Below are 22,289 nucleotides of genomic sequence, written 5' to 3' on the forward strand. Positions count from 1 at the left end.
TACTAAGATAAAAAAATCTTTGAACGGATGTAGTTAATCATTCATACAGTCATGGAAATCATGATTGTAATTTGAAAAACAGTCAAAGGAGAATTAACTGCATTGTGTTTGTTGTTTGGGAAGAAGCAAGAACATGGCCGAAACAAAAAATGTTGCACAAAGCATGTAACTGATAAATACCAAAATTCTGAAAAGGAGTGTTTGACAAGAAAGAGATTTGCCGTGTGTCCTTTGGGAGGATGATATTTTTTCCTCCTTTGGAAGTTGCATGCTCAGGCTGGTTTGCCCTGTAATTCCTCCCAAAGAGCCAGTGAAGGCTCTAGTGGTCTGGATTTTCTGGTTGTTCTAAATGCAAGGAAGGGAGGGTGTTACTTGCTCAAGTTTCTTAGTTAAGGACTTGAAATTTTGTAAATGATAGACATAGATGACAGCTATCTATCTTTCCATACAACAGAAAGCAAAATGCTAGCAGAAATCTAAAATAGCTTAATTTACTGGGATTAATGAAGTTGGTAACAATAAAAAATGATTTATTGTAATTGATATTTAGATATAATGTTACTGGATCAATATTAAATATGTTTCTAGTATAGTACTGACTTTTCATGGTGTCGTGGTTTAACCCCAGCCAGCAACTAAGCACCACGCAGCCGCTCACTCACTCCCCCCCATCCAGTGGGATGGGGGAGAAAATCAGGAAAAGAAGTAAAACTCCTGGGTTGGGATAAGAACGATTTAATAGAACAGAAAAGAAGAAACTAATAATGATAATGATAACACTAATAAAATGACAACAGTAGTAATAAAAGGATTGAAATGTACAAATGATGCGCAGGGCAATTGCTCACCACCCGCCGACCGACACCCAGCCAGTCCCCGAGCGGCGATTCCCCGCCCCCCCACTTCCCAGTTTCTAAACTAGATGGGACGTCCCATGGTATGGAATACACCGTTGGCCAGTTTGGGTCAGGTGCCCTGGCTGGGCATGAGAAGCTGAAAAATCCTTGACTCTAGTCTAAACACTACTGAGCAACAACTGAAAACATCAGTGTTATCAACGTTCTTCACATACTGAACTCAAAACACAGCACTGTACCAGCTACTAGGAAGACAGTTAACTACATCCCAGCTGAAACCAGGACACATGGTCTAGTAAAGGTAGAAGAAAATGATGATGTTTTCAGGCCAATATCTTCTTGGGAACACTGGTTTGTTGCTGACCTTTTTTTAGCTGACTCTTTATAGAGAAGTTTTTTCATTATTTAATCACTACCTTAAATTAGCCGACTAATAGCCAGTGATGTGCAAAGTGTTCAAAGTGTGAAAAGCCCAAAAGAACAGCAAGTGAAAAGTCAATGGAAATAATAAATAAAGCAGGAGCTGAAACATTCTTTACGAAGCAGTTTGCTGTTAAGAACAGTGGAAGTGTCCTGGTTTCAGCTGGGATAGAGTTAACTGTCTTCCTAGTAGCTGGTACAGTGCTGTGTTTTGAGTTCAGTATGTGAAGAATGTTGATAACACTGATGTTTTCAGTTGTTGCTCAGTAGTGTTTAGACTATAGTTGAGGATTTTTCAGCTTCTCGTGCCCAGCCAGGGCACAAGAAGTTGGCACAGGACACAGCCAGGGCACCTGACCCAAACTGGCCAACGGTGTATTCCATACCATGGGACGTCCCATCTAGTTTAGGAACTGGGAAGTGGGGACTGGCTGGGTGTCGGCTGGCGGGCAGTGAGCGATTGCACTGCGTGTCATTTGTACATTCCAATCCTTTTATTACTACTGTTGTCATTTTATTAGTGTTATCATTATCATTATTAGTTTCTTCTTTTCTGTTCTATTAAACCGTTCTTATCTCAACCCAGGAGTTTTACTTCTTTTCCTGATTTTCTCCCCCATCCCACTGGGTGGGGGGGGAGTGAGTGAGTGGCTGCGTGGTGCTTAGTTGCTGGCTGGGGTTAAACCACGACAGGAAGGAAAACAGTCAGGAATGAAATTGAATAGAATAAAAGCAGCATGGGTAAATGGTAAAATCTGCATCAGACAGGGGTTGGCAAAAAGTGTTTGGATGAGTCCCATGGAAAATGAAGACATTAGTGCTGAAGGTCAGGTCATAGCCAAGTTTCAGCAGATTTTCAGTTCACAGCAGCAGAGCTATACACAGTGTGACACTATCAGCACATTTGTAAAAGCTGTAGTAAGGTATGGGCTGGAACTCTTGACATGCTGCTAAACTCGCTGAGGTGTTAAAAGCCATGCAATAAGGATTTTGGATAAATTTCAGAAAAAGCAGGAGGGATGTTACTAGGATTGATTCTTACTGATCTTAAAGTGAGAAAAAAAAAAAAAAGAAGAGGTAATAGTAATCCTTACAAAGAAAATATTACTAGAAGAGTAGGGGCACAGGTCTGCCTGCTCTTGTCTGAATCTTCAGCTGCTCTGTGTGCCCCAGTAAGGACACTCACCTCAGCATGTGCCTTGGTGGTACTGTGACAATCTTGCTATGTTTTTAGTGTCTTTGTGTGTTTTGCCATTGTGGTATGAAGTTTATTTTTTGAAAATGAAACTGTTGACTACTTATGTGGTAGGTTATTGGGCAAATCACTGTTGTGGATACTTTTGTCATCTTCAGATGTAAGAAAACATTTCCTGAGGATTGTATTTTGCCTTTGCAGCTTAGTACGCAAGGCAGACTTGTCCCATATGTGCACAACTTTGTATTTTATGTCAGCTTTGAGCTGATTTTCAAGGAGGGTATGGCATACATTATGTGTCCTAAATAAATGTATGATGACAAAAGATTTCCTACTGCAGTCAGTGGCTTAATAAACATGGTCATCTATTCTTGATCAGGACTGAGGAGGGATAGAAAATTTTGCAGTCTGATAACCATGTATGGTCTCTTCTCTGCCCGATTTTTTCCTCTTGGGAGGCAGATGCGTAATAACATTTTAATGTGAGTATAGCATTACAGTAGCTAACATTGTCCACCAAGAAAAGATATTTTACATCTGTCTCGCATTATACTGATTCTTAGCCTGCAAGAATCAAGTAAGATTAAGTGTCCTGATTTTCCAAAGGTGATGAACAGCATTTCTATCACTGACTTTATTAGGAGCTCCAGGTGCTTCTTGGAAATCAGGCTCTAATGTAACTGACAGGCTTGCAAAGTACCTCCATTGTGCTTTCAATAAGTGCAACTCATCAAGGAAAACTGCTTATAGTTGATGTCCAGACCTTCTCTTCATGCCTTAAAACTGTCAGATTAAAGTTTTTCTCATGCAGGAATCCTTCTGTTGTCTTTCCCTACTGTCATGATATCCAGCCCTGTAGCCTGCTTTCTCCTTTTTGCTCTGCTCTGACTTCCTCCCTAATTATCCTGTCGTGCTGGGGCGAGACACAGGAGGCTGTTTCTATTACCCTCCCTATACTTTCAGTACAGGTGTGTATTTCCAGAGTGGGTGTATCGTTCCTCAGTCCCTGGCTCTGTGGTACTCTGAATCTGCAGTTTTCTTGTCAGGTCTGATGGTGACCTTTGCGTGTGAGCTAAAATTTTGCTCTTCATCTGCTTGAAGACCTTGAGCTGTGTCTCCTCTTTGTGTCTAGACCTTAAAACCTGGTTTATATGCTAGATATAGAGAGTATTTTCAGATCTTTTCAGCCTTTGTGCCTTGTAGCATAAATGACAGGAGAGAGACAAAGGGAGAATCCTTGTTAATATTTTACCTCATTTCAACTAGTTTACCCAATGGATCATACTGTAATGTGACTTTGTAGATGTTGTACTACCAGAGACATCAGGTGCCTACCTCACAATTAGCACTCTGATGCCCAAAAACTTTCATTGCTTCTGAATATTTGTAGAATGCAAGCTTAATCTGCAATATCTGCAGTAAATGGAAACTTTAAGCAAGGCCTCCCAGCTAAACCAAAACCATCTGAAAATAATAAAATGTAACAATGGGAGAGACATTTTCCAGTTAGAAATTATATCATTTGAAACTGTAAGATGTTTTCTTTCCTGAGAAACAATTTTTTTCTTTTTTTTTTTTTTTTAAACCCTGGCTGTCTGAATGTTGGAGATCGGTGTCACAAAATTGAGTCTCAGGTGGTACAATTTAGAATCTAATCTTGCATTCATTAGGTAAAGGATTCCTTTGGTTATTTGACTGCTGTATGCAAATGTGACAACTTAGGCCTGTATGTGAAAAGATGTTCCGTCTCCATGTTAGGTGTATAATGCAAAGTTCTTTACTGGCAAAAATTTAATTTCAATGTATTTACATAAAACTTTCACTCTTCTTGTGATTTTGTAGAAGAGGAATTAATGTTTCTGCTGTAGTCCCCTTTTCAGAGCCTTGTATTTGCTTATTGTAAATGCAGACTGAGCTGTGCCACTTTGTACCACTGCAGAGCTCTCAGGCTCCCCAAGGCCATCAGGATTCTGCCAGAGGAAGAATTTTCATTGCAAGCTGCAGTTACTGTTTTATTACTGTAAAGTGACTGATGTTGCTTCTGTGTAAACCTACTTCTTGCCCATAGAAAAGATGTTTTGATTGAGGGGGAAGAAGGGGCTTTAGTAAGTGATGCCTGTGATTTCTGACAGTTGCTGTAGCAATCATTCTCAGTATAAGGAAGATGGTTAATGCTGTTTTAACTTTGTGAGACATCAGGTTGCTCACAGATGGACCAGCATCATGAGCAGAGTAAAGCTATCTTTTTATCTCCCCTTGGCAAGGTATCCAAAATACAGTTTGAGTGTGGCGCTAGGAATAACTGGAGTTCTTTGTTCTTTTCTACCTAGAGAATAATTTAATTTCATTTCTATTAGCATATCTTAAGATGATGAAAACTTTTATAATTTGATGAGTATCTTACAATATAAAACAATGTAGAAGTTATTTAAACTGCAGATCTTGACATTAGTTAAGCAAACCCCTTTCTAACCAAAGAACTTTTATTTCATTTTCTGAGACAGTAGCTTCTAAAGAAGTAAAGTAGTTTTCTTGTGGTGTAACTGTATTTCAGTAAATTTCCTTTTTATTAATGCTGTTACACTCCAAAGGTGTATCACAGAATAATAGAATGATAGAAGGGTTTGGGTTGGAAGGGACTTCAAAGATCATCTAGTTCCAGCTCCCCTCTCCTCTGGGCAGGGACCCCTTCCACTAGACCAGCTTGCTCAAAGCCCCATCCAACCTGGCCTTGAACACTTCCAGGGATGGGGCATCCACAGCCTCTCTGGGCAACCTGTTCCAGTGCCTCACCACCCTCATAGTGAAGAACTTCCTCCTTACATCTAATCTAAATCTACCCTCTTTCAGTTGAAAGCCACTACCCCTTGTCCTATCATGACACGCCCTTGGAAAAAGTCCCTCTCCAGCTTTCCTGTAGGCCCTCTTTAGGTACTGGAAGGCTGCTATAAGGTCTCCCTGGAGCCTTCTCTTCTCCAGTCTGAACAACCCCAACTTTCTTAGCCTGTCTTCATAGGGGAGGTGCTTCAGCCCTCTGATCATCTTCATGGCCCTCCTCTGCACTCGCTCCAACAGGTCCATGTCTTTCTTGTGTTGGGGGCCCCAGAGCTGAATGCAGTACTCCAGGTGGGGTCTCATGAGAGCAGAGAGGGAGAGTCACCTCCCTTGACCTGCTGGTCATGCTTCTTTTGAGGCAGCCCAGGATATGGTTGCCTTTCTGGGTTGTGAGTGCGCATTGTCAGGTCATGTTGAGCTTCTTGTCAACCAATACCCCCAAGTCCCTCTCCTCAGGGCTGCTCCCAATCCACTCATTGCCCACCCTGTTATTTGTGCTTGGGATTGCCCCGACCCATGTGCAGGACCTTGCACTTGGCCTTGATGAACTTCATGAAGTTCTCACGGCCCCACCTCTCAAGCCTGTCAAGGTCCCTCTGGACAGCATCCCTTCTCTCCAGTGTGTCGACCGCACCACACAGCTAGGTGTCCTTGGCAAACTTGCTGAGGGTGCACTTGAACCCGCTGTCCATGTCGCTGACAAAGATGTTAAACAGTGCCAGCTGCAATACGAACCGCTGAGGAACTCCACTTATCACTGGTCTCCACTTGTCTCCAGTGTAATTCTGGTCTCCAGTGTAATTCTATTGTTTTGCAGTATTGTGGTTTTACAATCCACTTCTGTCCCTACTGCCAGTCCTCTGCCTGAAGTTACGCTACTTATTGTCTAAATCAAACATAGAAGGTTCAAAATGACAGTGAACTGAACCAGAAGTAATAGTTACTTGTGATACATACCCGTTTCTAAAATATAACGCCATAACAAGCAATATGTTTTTAATGCTTTCATATGTTGTTCAGATTTTTTGTGTACTTTAAAAATACAGCTGTGTGATGTTTTTCACTCTGCTTCTCCTCATACTTCACATTTTAAGAAGAAAAAAAACAAATACAGGAAGATGTGTAGAATGGATGAGGAGAGGAAGGGGTGGGGACTGCCTAGAAAAGAAGTAGAAGAAACCTAACAGAGAACTTTGTAACAAATCCAGCTTGATTGAAATCTAGTGGAAAGATTTCTATTCATTTCAGTTGGGTTAACTAAGGCCTCCCAAGGAGGAAAGGAAAAACCCTGGAATGCATGGGTTATGCTTTTGCTTCTGTGTTGGTTTCTAGTAACATCTGAAAACACAGTGATGTACAGACATCGATGAAGCACACTTACGGAGATGCTTTGTGAAGGAAGGGCTGGAGGGAAAGATGCCTCTCACTAGACTGGCTTACATAATTGAACAAACCAGGCAAAGACTGAGTCTTTTCAGATGTGATAAGGGGACACAGATCCCAATTACTTTTCCATTTTTTTTCTTCAACTGTTTCAGCTTTATCTAATAAAAAAGCTTCCATTTCTGTATGCATTTTAGGTAAAACTATGTATCTAAACTAAAAAAGCTATAGTAGTATAAATTCTAACAAGATACATTTCTGGTCAAAACAGTCAAGGAGCCAACCCGTAACCTCATCAGCAGTGCTAATAAAAGCTGGAAACAAAAAGAGATGGAAATCTCATAATAATTAAAGTGGTGTGAAGGATTAGCATTTGTCCCTTGAATTTTTTAGCTCTAAGTAAGGACTGAGTTGATACTTTGTAGTCATAGTTTGTTTTAACATTTAAAACAGTGGCAGGAAATCTTGAACCATGCTACATTAATGAATTGTCAAACTGAAATTGCTTCATAGCAGAAGGGGTCATAGATGAAAAAATGAATCAAAAGAAAAAAGCAAACATAAGCCTTTATTATTAGTACACAGGCAATTAAAATTTCAAATTACTTCATACTTTGAGTAGGCTTTGGATGTTCCTCTCTCTCTCTCCCCCTCTTTACTCCCCCCAGCCCCAGTACTGGTAGCAAGTTTCCAGTAATCTGCACTGTTTGTTGTCAGCCTAGTAGTAAAAGAAATTATCATCTGGAAGAGAAACAGGAAATGTAAATTAAAAAACATTTTTACACGTTGTCAGTAGTCTTAAAGAGAATTCTGTTGTAAAACTGTTGAAGCTTGTGGGGTGTATTGGTAGCATTCGTTACGTCGTTGCTCTGGGTGGTTTTAGTGGTTGTAGTTTTGATAGCTATATAATTATCCCCAAATTTTAGTATATATAATTATATATTATTATTCCCAGATTCTTACACAGAGGTGTGCACGCAAGCATAGTAAAGATATGCTTACCTGCTGTACTGTTGACAAGGTTGTGTAAGTGCAACTATATAGGTTTATACACACGTATGTGCGAAGAGGGTATTTTATATATTTTAATATAAGTAATATAAATGTATATTTTTGTGTTTATATTTCTGCATACTTTTATGTAAATAATTACATCTTTTATGTCACTGCTGTCACATAGAATGATCTAATTTTTCCTGTGAAGCCCATGAAGTGGGTCATCATACAACACAATTATTGAATTGTTGTTTTACCTTGGGTATGTGTATGCATGCTCTGTGTACACAGAGGTACCAAATTAGAGCTGAGAGAGAGTGAAAAGAGGGCTTTGAATATTCCTTTATGTTTTCTTTTGTAATATTGTACTGGGGCTCAATGGTTGAGCAAGAAGTAAAGAGGGAAAGTATAGATAATACATTGTTCAATAACACCTGAACAATTCTTCTCATGGAAATGTGAGTTTGAAAAATAAGAAATGGGAAGATTGTTTGTTTGTTTACTTTTCCCTTAAAGGAACCTTATGTTTGTTTTGATGACTAAAAAAGGAATAAAACTGTCTAAATGTTGAGCCAGGAGGATGAGCATGGAGAACACAAAACTGTGTGGCTGTATGGTTGGGGGTTAGACGGATGATAGATATTGGGAAATTATTTTCTTCTTCTATTTTTTCCTCCTGTGTTTTTTGCATGTCCTGATGTTTTTCACTTTGTCTGTTCTGCTACCAGGTCCCCGACAAATTTTGTGTTCGAGATCAGATTTTACAAAATGCAGGGGCTCTGAGCAACTGGCAGATCTAGTCCTCGAAATTATTGACTTTGGAGTATCTTTCCCACCTCTTTCTGGTGAGGGTGAAATGTGTAGCTTGTATGTCCTTTCTTCTTTGCCACAACTTTATTGTCTTTCCCTGTGTACAGCCTTCCCCCTCACAGAGTGCCCTTCACAAGACTGACAGCATGCTGCAGTCATCACTCTCTCTTCTGCTGACAGAGGGATGAGAGTCTTCTGTCTCTACAGATTCCCAGGGAGCAGCTGAAGCCAATGAAAATAGACTTTTTGGGTTCAGTCCTGCACTACTAAGTCTGGCAGAAATCCCAGTGAAGCTACTGGGAGTTTTGATTAAGAACAAAATTAAGGTTTAGGACCACTGTTTGCATTTAAATATAGGTCTTTGGGTTTTGCTACCTAAATGCTGTAGCACTGAACTCGTCTGTAAGAACTGGGGAAACTGAAAGATAGAGGCTAGAAGATGTTCCTGTTACTCAGCTTGAAGCAGTCAAAAGCTAAGCTTCATGTAACTGGTGAAAAGCATATTGAACTTTAAAGTTTTAATGATTTTGGCAGTGAAGTGTGGCATGGCAAATATGTATCAAAGAAAATGTTTAATTTTAAACTATTGTTTAATTTAAAATGAATTAAAGATGAAGGTTTAAAATTCTTTAGCTTTGATCTGCTTTAAATTTTCAGCCATGTCCATCTTTGTAAGCATTAGCTATGTAATGTCTTAAAAGCTATAGTTACTCCAATAAAACTATATGGAAGAGTGTCATTCAGGTATTGTCTGGACTAGAGTTTGCTGAAGCCAATCAAGAGTACATTGCACCCAGGCTTGCAAAAAGTGGAGTGCCAAAAGTAAGCTGGTTTATTCCACCTCAGAGTAATAGCTGAGTGTATGAGAAACAGCAGTAAGTTGTTTCTTTATTGAGAGAAGAGATGAATCCTCTGAATTAACTTCTGCCCTATATTTTGATTGTTAAAAGATACCCAGCTTTATAGTTTCCCACTGAAAACATTGTATAAGCCAAAGAGATAAATCTCTAAAGCTCTTTTGTTTTGCTGAACGAACCCCAGAGATCTGAAGAAGAGGAAACTACGCTTCTGCCTCTCCACGGACAGAACTCTAGTAAATAGTAACTGGCTGGGTTTTTAGTTTACTATCAAGTCAAACAAAGTATCAGGATAGTCTAGACAGTCATCTGGGGAAATGTTTCTTGCAGGCTAAATGTGATGTTTTTTTCTAAAAGCAATGTGTGAAACAGTTGTTTTTCCTACATTAACCATTAACAACATTGCATTCAGCTGCATGGCCCTGGTTTTTTATAGGGTTTCTGATCTGCTGAGGCTTTAAGTGTGTTTTTCTTAATTTACGCAGGCATTGGTTATGAAATATTTTCCGTCCTCTTTTTGTGAGTATGGATGCATTCTGAAGGCCTTCCTAAAATGGCTGCTAGGAAAAATACAGTGAATGGGTGAGACTCCACGGCTGCAGTCATTCACTTTTACCTAACCTCAGCAGAGGCTCTGTCGTCTGTTACGGCACCTAACTGTTTTGACTCTGGGCTGTGGCCAGCTGGGGACTCACATGTACACATCATCTCCTTTTATGTCTTCCTTCTTATTTTTGACCTTACGAAGTAGTACGCAGGTTGCCAGAGGGCTGAAAAAACATCAGACCAATTGTCCAGTTTAAGTCACATTTAGCTGCTTTTAAGTTTTGCAGCTCTAGAAAACTGTACACTTGACCTTTAAATTGTCCTGACTGCTCTTTGCACTTGGCTCACTGAAATATATCCCAACATATTTCAGAGAGATCAGAGTTTCTGAGTTTCTGAGAATAATTAAGTGTTCGCTGTGGACCTGTTCTGCAAACCCTTCTCCATGTGGGGAGTCTTAACTTGTATAAAATGCCTCACTTTCATTAGTGGGATTGGTTTCTGGCATGAGTAATGACACTGAACTCCAAAGCGGGTGGGGGGGTAGGGGGGTGGACGAGTCTACACTGTGCTCTTTACACCGTTTTTCAGTACTCTTAAAGGTTTATCACAACCGCAGACCTGAATCTTTAAATTTCCTCTTTGCTGACAAGGGATTCTGTTCCTTTGAATTTGAACTGAATAGCACTGATTTCCTGGGGCCAGGAAGCAAAAACCTGTGGAAGGTGTAATTGAAGTTTTGATATTATGGTCCAGAAAAGTAGTATATTTTCTTTGCAGGCATATAGCAAGGTATTGACTTCTTAATTGTTGGGATATGGAGGAATTAAAGAATATAATGTGCCTTTGTGTGGCTTTCCAGAGTCCAAGTTTTATTTAATGAGTAATATCTTTGTCTTTTCATCATATGCATAAATCTTGTCCTGTCAATGAAATCTGAATACAAGGTTTTGTGCAGAGTTCAGAGTTTCAACAGAGATAAGGAGAATACTTTCTGTCATTGAAAATGAAACATCCAGCTGTCAGGCTGTAACAGAAAACCTTTCTGCACTCCCCTCTTCCACCTACAAAGCTTTGTTGGTAGTGCAGCATGCTTCCCTAGTGAGGATATAAGTAGCCTTGGCTTCACTCTGGTCTTCTGGTATTTGGTGGACTTAGGTCTTAGCCTTGACTGTATGGTGGAGAGAAAAATCTCTGGCTTCCATTAAGGTTTTGAGGTTTGGGACTTGGGGCTTTGGGGACAGGTATTATTTGTTGTGTTGTATTTCTGAAGGAGCCTTGTTGTGGAACAGAATGGCAGGGTGCTGGGAATTCCTTTAACTCAAAGGAGAAACCTAGGAGGAGAGAGCAGTAGGCGGCATGATACACAGAGTTACTTCCCTGCTTTGAATTTCATAGACATCTCAGCAAAGTAAGGATGTAAGAAGCCAGTATTAGGATAGTAGTAGACGAACTGCTGAATCTTGCAAAAATTATTCTTGTGATTTCTTATCTCTGTGTACACTTTGCACACGGGTAATTCAGCCTGTAACGTCTTTTAATAACTGATGATTAATATTTTGTTGTGTGTCAGTTTGCATGTTGAGTATTTGCTCATAGAGGTATTTCATTAGAGTCCAGTATCCAAACTCAGACGCAAACTTTGTGTAGTAGCAGGGCTTGTGGAAGTATAAGGAAACATACACATTTACAAGAAGCTCCAAACAAACCAAAACTGGAGACCTTGCTGGAACCAAGATTCAGGTATCTTTATTTCTCAGCTTTTATTCTACACTTGAAATTTTGTAGCAGGCAGTGTATGATAGTGCAGTTGCACATGGCAACAGTTTCCTCCAATAAGTTTGTAAGTATAGGAAAATACTTGCTTCTGAAAGCAACTAAATTCCATAAATGGCAAAAGCAAAGAGCTTCCATGTTTCTAGCTTTCTCTGCTTTTTGTGTGTGTATATTTTTCAAGATGTTTTGTGTCTTAAAATATTAGAAGCATTTTCTTCAATGTTCAGATTTGATAACAGAAAATTGCATTTTATTTCAGAAATATTGTTGATTATCTGGTACTTTGCCATCTTTTCCCATGTGCTTAGAATGTGTGTAAGAATGAGTTATTTTTAATTAAAAACAAAAAAGAGTTTTAAGATCTGCAGATGATACTCTACTAATACTTTATCTGCTGAAGCCTGACATCATATCAATTATATTAAACTGGGTGTGCAAACCCTGGAATGTTGTTTTTGGAAAAGAGCTGCTTTTGCTGTTCCAGCAAGACAAAAATGAGAATGTGCTTAGAATGGACATGACAGCAGTCCTGGTGGAAACTGGAATTTTGCTAAAAGCTACAAAGCCCACATAGACTGCTGTGTTAAACATGCTTTTCTTCCTTTCATTTAGAGCTGCCCTCCACTCCCTTTTTAATTGTCATGTGTATATTAAGTTGCCTAATCAACCGCAGAGGTTTGTGTGATGGAAAGTACTGCATCGCAGGAGCTGGTCAGGAATGGTTATGTGGGACCAGTAGAACAGTAGTACCTGAAAATGGAAGCTGTCAGCTGTATAAAAATGTTGAAGCCTTCATGATGTATTTAACCTAAATGATCAAAACCTTTTTCAACTAAACTGCCCTTCTTCAATATTACATATCAAAATAAATTTTATAAAAATCATTGCTTCAGACAATGACTAAAGAACCTTCTGGGGATGTATCTCAGCTTTGAGTTACCCACAATTTAAAATGTTTAAAAGACTTCGGTGTTCATTGTTTACATTAATCATAAACTTAATTGTATTAAATGTTTAATTAAGGACTTGACACACAAGTTTTCTTTAAAAAAAAAAAGTTGGGAAGGAGGCTCAGACTTTACAATACAGGCTTTGGTTTATGTGCACTTCTCAGTCTAAATAGCTGTACTGCCCATAGACTATTTTTTCCAAGAGAAATTAATAGCTTTGCCAAGTCTCTTTCATTTTCCAAGAGACTAACTCTCATTTTCAGCCAACAGTCTTTTTTCTGTAACTTGTTGGATGTCACCTTTGAAAGAAATGCTTTTTATTTATATCAGGCCTGAATCAGTATAATTCATCTAACTTCTTATTACCTTTGAAACCTCCCTGATGGTGAACCCTCAGTGTTGGCAGCTAAGCATTACTGCAAAAAGAACAATTTTCCCTATTAGGATGATTAAAATATTGAAGGAGAAACAATTTTAGATAATCTTTAGTAAAGCAAACATATGTACCTTTGTAATGTTTAACTATCTTTTTGCATACTGTGACTTATGATCTGCAGATGTTGGGAGTTGAACAAGAAGAGTAATATTTGCATAAGCATACATTTCAGATTGGTGGTCTAAACTCAAGTACGAGTATTAACAACCCTTTCATACTCAGATGAAAAGGTAATCAAGGAAAGCCCTGATCTCCCATTTTTTGGAAACACAAGGTCTGGGCAACACTGTAATTTATGCAGAATCAGTGGGAGAATGGGGTACGCCTTGCTCTTCCAAGCCTGCTGATATTTTGGCAGGAGTCACACATTGTGGGATTTCCCATTGCAGGAAGATGGAGCTCAATTATACTTTTAATTATTGAAACATTTAGATTTCACATTGCAAAGGGGAAAATTCAGATAAGAGTTTTGAAAAATCTCATCAGTCATCAAGGAGCAGGTGCTGCAACAAGCAGCAAAAATAAGTTTCAGGTTTCTGGAGACCTCTGAATGTTACTGGAAATTATGGGGAAATTTGCCACAGCATCCTATCAGAGGTGTAACGAAGACAGTTGCTTCTCCAGCATGTTTCCTGTTGGAGCATCTTCTAGCAAGGTGAATTTAACTTGAGATCTTTGCCAATATAGACTTAATGTCTCCACTCTGAAGGTTCCTTGGCACAGAGTGCAGTCTCTTGGACTTTGACCCACTGTGCTAATTTTTCCTTTGGAACGGAATAAAATAAAGTCCCTGGTAACCCTAAGAGCATGTACTGCTTTCCAGCATTCAGGTCCCATATATTAGGTTACTTATCTAATAATACTGATCTATGAAGTGGACTTTTGAGGTATCATTAGTAATAATAAGTGGTTTACTATACTTGAGCCTGCAAGTGAGGTGGTAGAAGTAGAAATGACTTATTTTCTCATCCTTTCATTACTATTTGCTAAATCATAGTTATGGGAGAAAGGTTCTGTAAAAAGTCCTTCTGAAAGGCAAATTTGCTTTGTAAGGAAGTGGAACAGATTGATCAAGTATGAGGTTTTGTTCTTCTTTACTCACTCCTCGTGTGATTCATACTGATCAACATGCTTAATATTTTCAGTATTTTATTTTTAGTAATAGATGCATTAATATTCCAAACAGCTTATAGTTAAAAATATTTACTTCCAGACACACTGCTTCCTTGTTTAGTTATGGTTCTATGAAGTTTTGTTTAAATTAAAATCATAGAATCATTTAGGTTGGAAAAGACCTTTAAGATCATCGAGTCCAACCATCAACCATGTCCACTAAACCGTGTCCTGAAGTGCCTTGTCTACGTGCTTTTTGAATACCTCCAGAGATGGTGACTCAACCACTTCCCTGGGCAGCCTGTTCCAGTGCTTGACAACCCTTTCGGTGAAGAATTTTTTCCTAATATCCAATCTAAACCTCCCCTGGCACAACTGGAAGCCATTTCCTCTCATCTTATCACCAGCCACCTGACAGAAGAGACCAGCACCCACCTTGCTACACCCCCCTTTCAGGCAGTTGTAGAGAGTGATAAGGTCTCCCCTCAGCCTCCTCTTCTCCAGACTAAACAGCCCCAGCTCCCTCAGCCGCTCCTCATAAGACCTGTGCTCTAGGCCCCCCACCAACTTGGTTGCCCTCCTCTGGACACACTCCAGCACCTCAATGTCTTTCCTGTAATGAGGGGCCCAAAACTGAACACAGTACTCGAGGTGCGGCCTTGCCAGTGCCCAGTACAGGGGGACGATCGTTTCCCTGCTCCTGCTGGCCACACTATTTCTGATACAAGCCAGGATGCCTTTGGCCTCCTTGGCCACCTGGGCACACTGCTGGCTCATATTCAGCCGGCTGTCGACCAGCACCCCCAGGTCTTTCTCTGCCAGGCAGCTTTCCAGCCACTCTTCCCCAAGCCTGTAGCGCTGTATGGGGTTGTTGTGACCCAAGTGCAGGACCCGGCACTTGGCCTTGTTGGACTTCATACAGCTGGCCTCAGCCCATCGATCCAGCCTGTCCAGATCTCTCTGTAGAGCTTCCCTACCCTCCAGCAGATCAACCCTGCCTCCCAACTTGGTGTCATCTGCAAACTTGCTGAGGGTGCACTCAATCCCCTCATCCAAATCATCGATAAAGATGTTAAACAGAACTGGCCCCAACACCGACCCCTGTGGAACACCACTTGTGACCTGCCGCCAACTGGATTTCACCCCATTCACCACAACCCTCTTGGCTCGTCCATCCAGCCAGTTTTTCGCCCAGCAAAGAGTACACTTGTCCAAGCCATGAGCCGCCAGCTTCTCAAGGAGTATGCCATGAGAGACACTGTGAAAGGCCTTGCTGAAGTCCAGGTAGACAACATCCACAGACTTCTCCTCATCCACTAGGTGGGTCACCTGGTCATAGAAGGAGATCAGGTTGGTCAGGCAGGACCTGCCTTTCCCTAACCTGTGCTGGCTGGGCCTGATCCCCTGGGTGTCCTGCATACGCCATGTGAGCGCACTTAAGATGAACTGCCCCATACTCTTTCCCAGTACTGAGGTCAAATGATGGAATAGACTTCACAGTTCCTTCCTGCTAATCTTTCTAGCACTCATAGACATGAAATACAGGATTTGTGGTAATACACTGCTCCAGCACTGCAGTCTATGTCCTTTTACCCTTCCAGAGCTTTTGCATAGGCTTTATGTAGGTGCAGGAGTACTGTTAGGCTTTACACAGAAACAGTTTTTTGGTATTGGGAGACTTGAGTTAAAATGTCAGTCTGTGCTTTCCAATGAAAAGAAAGTTAACGTTTTCATAGATAAGATAACTTGCAATGAACCTTCCAACATGTCTGCTGCCTTTTTACTTTTCTTTTTCTTTATGTCTCGCTTTTTCTCTTTTTAGTTACCTGAGAAGAGGTAAAATTTTCATGGGCAGGAGTAGTTAGTTAACACAGTATGAAACTGTGGAGGCTAAGACTGTGACAAAATTCACATAGGAACTGGATCTTTACATGTGTACCAAAATATGTTAATGTTTTGTCCTGAATGACAACAAATGGTAGTTGGGATGTTAAACATGGTGTTTCAGGTTTTGAGCTAGTGGGTGTTAGGCACCAGGAGGAAACTTAATGTGGCAGGCAGATTATCCCATGTCTACATACAGCAGGCTTTTTACACTTTCATCTGAATCATCTGGTTTTGGCCAGAGGTACAAGAAGAAAAACAAAATACATGGATGTTGGACCATACCCAATACTAGAATTCTGATGTTTCTAATCCTTGTGGCAGGCTTCCTGTTAAATAGCCTTTTTAAAATTACAGGGAGAATTAGAATAGACTTATAATTTTTTAGAAAGGAGTTAATGAAAAGATCCCAAGAACCATGGTAGTTGGATAGTCCCATTTGTGACTACAGAATACACACTTCTATGAAAGAATAGAAATGCTGTAGTATAGTTAAATTTAGAAGTCCAGTACGCTATTTCCAGGGTTTTTTCATGTTGATGCCAAGAAAAAAGTACTTCTTATTGAATTTAATTATATTAACAACTTGGGTTGTTGATAAAGGTTGTCATTCCTCAAGTCATGGTGCACATTGAATATAATTTTCTGAGGTTAAAAAAATGCAAAACACGTATGTACTGAAAATCACTTTCTTTCACCAAAGCAGTTACCCTTTCTAAGCAACAAATGATGTATAACATATGTTCTAGCATATGTTCTTTCTGGCAACATTGGTCTGACAGCAGTGCTGTGAAAGGAGCAAATGGAGAAACACCTAACAGTAAGACAAGAAAACCAGTTAGGAAAGATGATGAATTCATAAACTCAGGGTTTTTAAGGTCAGATGAACCATTATAATAATATAGTCTGACTGACTGTATAAAACTCCATAGAATCTCACATGGTAATTTCTGAATCAAATCCACAGCTTCATTTGAAACTACGAAGTATCTTCAGAATGGCATCTAGTTTTAGTATGTTTGCTTCCCATAAGTAAAAATATACTATGTGACTAGAGTACTACATGTAAACAGCTGCACTTTACTATTAGCCCAGACATGCCTGCCTTCACTTTATATTGTAAAACCTTACGTTTTCCTCTTAGCATATGAGACCAGCCGCTACTCACTCTGTACTTTTGGACTTCATTTTGGATAAACTGAATGGATAAAGATTTTTAAAAAGGCTACATTTGTTACCGATAATATTTTTAATTACAATACTATTTTAAACTATTCATATTACTGTAAAGCATGTTTCTGAAAGCTTAAATTATTCTTGTGACTCTTTGCATAATTTTTCCAGTTTTCTAGCATCCGGTTTGAAATGCAGTTGCCGTAGGTGTGCAAAGAACCACTCTTGGCGGGTGCAGATAGCAGGTTACTTCCTGTTGCTATCTGGAAATGGTCTGCTGCTGTAGCCCAAAGCTATATAAGCCACACATTCTGTTAGGAGCTCAGGATCTGTTGCTTCTATGTCATTATTCTGAAGTATCATTCAGGATCTCAGCATTTTGGCATGAATTTAGTTTTATTTGTAAATCTGCCTGAAGGTTTAATAGTAGTTTCATTTGTTCTTCTACTGTTTAAGTTGCAGTAGTCAGAGTTTTAGATGCGCTCCTGCAGATTTACACTGATGGAAGTTGCTTGGTTATAGAACCTGAACACTATGATTTATGCATTCTCTGTTTATTGAGGCACAGGTAGGCACATATATATTGGTTTCCAGAGCATATGTTTCTTACTTAATAGGATATATTAAGCAATGGGTGTATTGGTATCACTCCTTGTATCTAACTCATTCATATTCTCTTGCGCAAACACTCTCTGTACTCTGCTTATATTCTCTAACCTTTCTTTCAAACACACCTTCTGAAGTGAACTTTTCATTACTAGGGTTGACAGACTATACGCATAATCATCTTGTGTCTTACAGGAAGGTAATAGAACTCAAATATAATTCCCAACTCAAGTTTAAGTTCCAGGTTTAATCTTGTCTGATTGAATTCCAAACTTCTTAACATGGAAGATCTTTGGCCAAAGTATTCCTATGGATCACCAACCATTAAAGAGAAAAATATATAATTTGTATTTCTACTGTAATTGCTCCATGTCATCCAAAGACTGGTCCTACAAAAAAGTGTACCTTGGAGAACAGATGCTATAAAAATTCAATACTGTCCAGCAGAACTACTTATTTTCTGAATAGGAATTCCAAAGTGAGCTGGGATGTCAAGATTATCAGTCATGGTGAATGCAGGCTTTGGGAATTTTAGAGATGCATAATAAATGATTATTTGATTTCATTATAGGGGGGGCATTCCCCCCTGAAGAACTGGACTCTATTTGAGTGCATGGGGTAAGGAATGCTTGACCAGCCATCATGCTTAAGTTCTGCAGAGGAATCGCACATTGAGTAGCCCTCCAGGAATAGATCCATGCCTACCTGGGCTGATGCAGAATACAACTTCAGAAGTAGGACAGGATTTGGTATTCCCATACAGATCTGTGTGGATGCAGAGATCATGTTCCCTTGCACTACTGGAAATCTTAGTTTCTTCTGATAGTGATTATATTTTATAATGGGACTCTCAGTGTTGCTAGTGGCTTGTAGATGGTCTTTTCAGGTTTACCCACACACATCTTTTTGCCTTTTTCAGCTTCATGTTTTTGAAGACTCTCATTCATGAGGAGTCTAAAATCAATCTTAATTTTCAGGAAAGACTCAATCTTTGTTGATCTGACTGTAGTCATCACTTGGGCAAAAATTCTGCAATGTGCAGGTTACAGTCAGACAATCAGCTCTCAATACACAGAGTAGACCACAGACTTTCCCAGGATCTGCCCATTATTTGTACTTCAGTCATTAATGAGAAAATGAAATGAGTGGACTTTTTTTAATAATTTATTATATTAGCAGTGTCTATAACTTAGTTGACGTTAGAATGGGAGTCTGCTCATTGAGCAGTAGTAAAAGCTTTTTCCGTGCATATGAAGCTCATTACTTTCGCTATGTGACATAGAGAATGCTTTTACAGATTATATTAGGCAATAAATTATAATACAGCTATTTGCTAAAGAGTGCAATACTGTTTTCCAAGAATTAAACAGTTTCATTGAATTCAATAGCCGAATTCCCATTTGTTTTCACGGGTGTCAGGAATTAATTCCATTTCTTTCAGTTCTTAAATTCTGAGCAGTTCTGGTTTTGTTCTGATAGCAGGCTGACCATTGCTGATGATTTGCAAGTTAAAGTCAGTCTGTCACATATTCCCCTCAATCTTTGTGACACCTGAGTAAACTTTATATGAAAGAAGTATGCAGTCATAATCTATGATGGAGTCTTTTTCTTACCCTTACCCCTTAACTAAAATCCAGACCAGATTACAGTGAGTTACTGGCATTTAAATTTTTGATGGTTGGAGGTTTTTTTTCAAATATTTATCATTCTCATATGAGGCTATAGCTTGATGACATCAGTCTTCTGCTATCAGTCACCAGGGTCTGTATTTTATGTTAAAAATTCAGCTCTCTGCAATTTGACAAGTGCCTTGGGCTTAATTAAACTGAGACCACTGTAAAGCTGCTTGTCTTCCAGTATGTTGGATGAAAGATCACTGAAACCTTTTTCTGATGGACAGGATTTTCTTTTTATAATATACGTATTTTACTAAAAGTACTGTCTTTGTGGCTTGATGGACACAGTGGAAGCTCAAAGGTGTAACTCTGAAGATTATTTTCTAATGAAAATCAAGAAAGATTAAAATTCAGAGTCCTTACCAAGTATTTAAGATCTTTTAATCTGCTTTTGTTGTTAGGCATTTTTGTTGTGGATACTTATGTGCTTGCTTAACTTTATTTAAAGTGAACAGCCCAGTTGAAATTAACTGCCAATGTGTATAAATAACTGTGTGCAAAAGTCTTTCTCAGACTGATAGCTGAATGAACCTTATCAAAGATCGGGAACAGAACCTGTATTTCTATTTGAGCTAGCTTATACTTTTAAGAGCCTTGTGTCTTAGTGCAAAGAAAACTTAATATGAGGTCTCACTGGGAAGACCATTTTCTCCCTTTCCAGACATGTCAAAGCTCTTATTCTGGTTCTTCAGGGTGGAAGTACCGAATTCTAGAAGGCATTGATTGTCCCTTTTGTAGCTTGGTTGTGAGACCAATTGCACACTAATGAAAGTGTGCGGAAGGCAGCGAGTGACCCACGCATCGGTGTTGGAGTTTCAGTAGGAAAAAAAACAAGAATAGGACAGGACAGCAGGGAGAGCAGCCATAACCCCACTATTATGCCTTCTTTCACATGACTGAGTTTGAGTGGAAGCTTTGGATTTTCTTCCCTTTTTTTCCCCCCTCTTAAATTTTCCATAAGGATATGAAATGTGGCTCAGAGCAACCATCTGTTTCTCATTAGTTCTGGGAGAATTTCAGTTAATTGTTGTTCCCGGTTTGTGTTGCGTTATAAGGTCAGAAAATCTTTCTCTTTATACAGGTTGAACCTTAATGAGAAATATTTACAGGAATTTGACTAGGAGTGTATTTGCATATAGTTTGTATGCTATATTCAGTGTACTCAATATAGCTTGAATAGGTTGTATTATCTCATGTTATTCCTCTGAAAATAGATGGTGGTTTACCAATTAGTCCTCTGTAGGTAGCACTATTTTGCACTAAGAATTCCAGCAGGAATGTTGATTCTGTGATGGTTGCTGGCATGGACCTCGATCAAAGTGGAGTGAACAAATATGTGGCTGCTGTGGTCTGTAGCTCCCTCCCATGAATCACCATGAAGTAACTTAGGAACAAGAAAACCAGTTCCCAGTTGTTGTTTGCTTAATCTGGTCTGCTCTTTTGCTTGCTTGCTTGTTTTTTTGTAAAACTCTTTCACTTGTTATGGATTTTACTGGATACATTGTCAATGCACAGATCAGGTTTGGGTCCAGCTGCCTTTCCTAACTTGTATCTATCAAAAAGAAATAAATTGAAAGATAAGAGAAACTTGTGAAAATCATTACCTTCTGGAAGGTGTCATGCTACTTCTGCATGCAGTAACATAACTGAAATTTCCAGGTCCTCCTGGAATTTTCTTAATATACTTATCTACTGAACTAAAAATTGATTTCTTCTATAGTTACTAGTATAGTAGTAGTCTTGTGTAATACAGTGATCTTTCCTTTTTTCCAGATTACAGAACAGGCCCGTGTTTCACACAAGTTAACAACCAGATGTGTCAGGGCCAGCTAACTGGAATTGTTTGCACAAAAACCCTCTGTTGTGCAACCATTGGGCGTGCATGGGGTCACCCCTGTGAAATGTGCCCTGCTCAGCCTCAGCCATGCCGTCGTGGCTTCATTCCTAATATTCGCACTGGAGCATGTCAAGGTAAGTCTTCTGGTTTAAATTGTGCATGACTGTTGTGTTGCTGATATGCATCTTGAAAACCTTGCAGTCCACTTAAAACAAAATCACTCGTTTTCTTGTGTGTTCTGTGTCTTACTTTTGATAAAATTTGGATATGCTTTGCTGCTTCCAGGTTTTAGCTATTGTGCATATAGAACAAAACTCAAGTGCCTGGAAAAAATGAATGCCCGTCAAGGAGCCGTAAATATAGAGCATGAAAAGGTCTGAATGTCTGTTGAGCACAGCTGTCAGATACTGCAGTAAAGCACCAATCAGGCAACTGGCTTGTGTTGCTGTAGCCCTTAACTAATACGTACTTCATTCATTCTACTGCAAAATTCAGTATTTCTTGCTACTGAGTTGTTTGCTTTCTGAAGTGGTTGGGCGTTATTATATAGACCTTTTTTTTTTAATTCTCATCATTTAGATGCAGCACGTAGTGAACCTTCTGAATGCTCTGTTTGGATTATTTGTACGGGGCTAGAAAAAATGCATGAGTAAGGAAGGACTGCAGTCTTCTATGTTTAGATTCATAAAATGTTTGAGAAATGGCAAAGGCTTCTTGCCTTATCCAGTATCTCTTTCCACAATGGTAAGAGACTTGCTGCTCCTCCTTTCTGTTGTTACTGCAGTCCATCTATCCTGAAAGACACGTATTTGTTCTTCTGTAGCTACTTGGCTAAATTTTAGAACAAACTGCATAAAGAATGCAATAACAGAGGATCCTAGAACTCCCGAAGGAGAATGTACTACTTTTCTGTTACAGGCTGGCACACATGGTCAGTTT

At 39.4% G+C, this 22,289-nt stretch overlaps 1 protein-coding gene across 2 annotated transcripts in view; it reads left to right on the forward strand.

The window, feature by feature from the left end:
• Positions 1 to 22,289, forward strand: part of FBN2 (fibrillin 2) — a 173,314-nt gene that overhangs the window by 19,922 nt on the left and 131,103 nt on the right. For both annotated transcript variants that reach the window (XM_010566065.1, XM_010566064.1), the window contains exon 6: positions 21,287 to 21,484. In XM_010566065.1, the coding sequence (XP_010564367.1) occupies positions 21,287 to 21,484 (198 nt within the window). The remainder of the gene's footprint in view (positions 1 to 21,286; positions 21,485 to 22,289) is intronic.

Source organism: Haliaeetus leucocephalus, unplaced genomic scaffold (assembly GCF_000737465.1).
Source record: "Haliaeetus leucocephalus isolate CR32 unplaced genomic scaffold, Haliaeetus_leucocephalus-4.0 Scaffold203, whole genome shotgun sequence".
Taxonomy (NCBI): Eukaryota; Metazoa; Chordata; class Aves; order Accipitriformes; family Accipitridae; genus Haliaeetus; species Haliaeetus leucocephalus.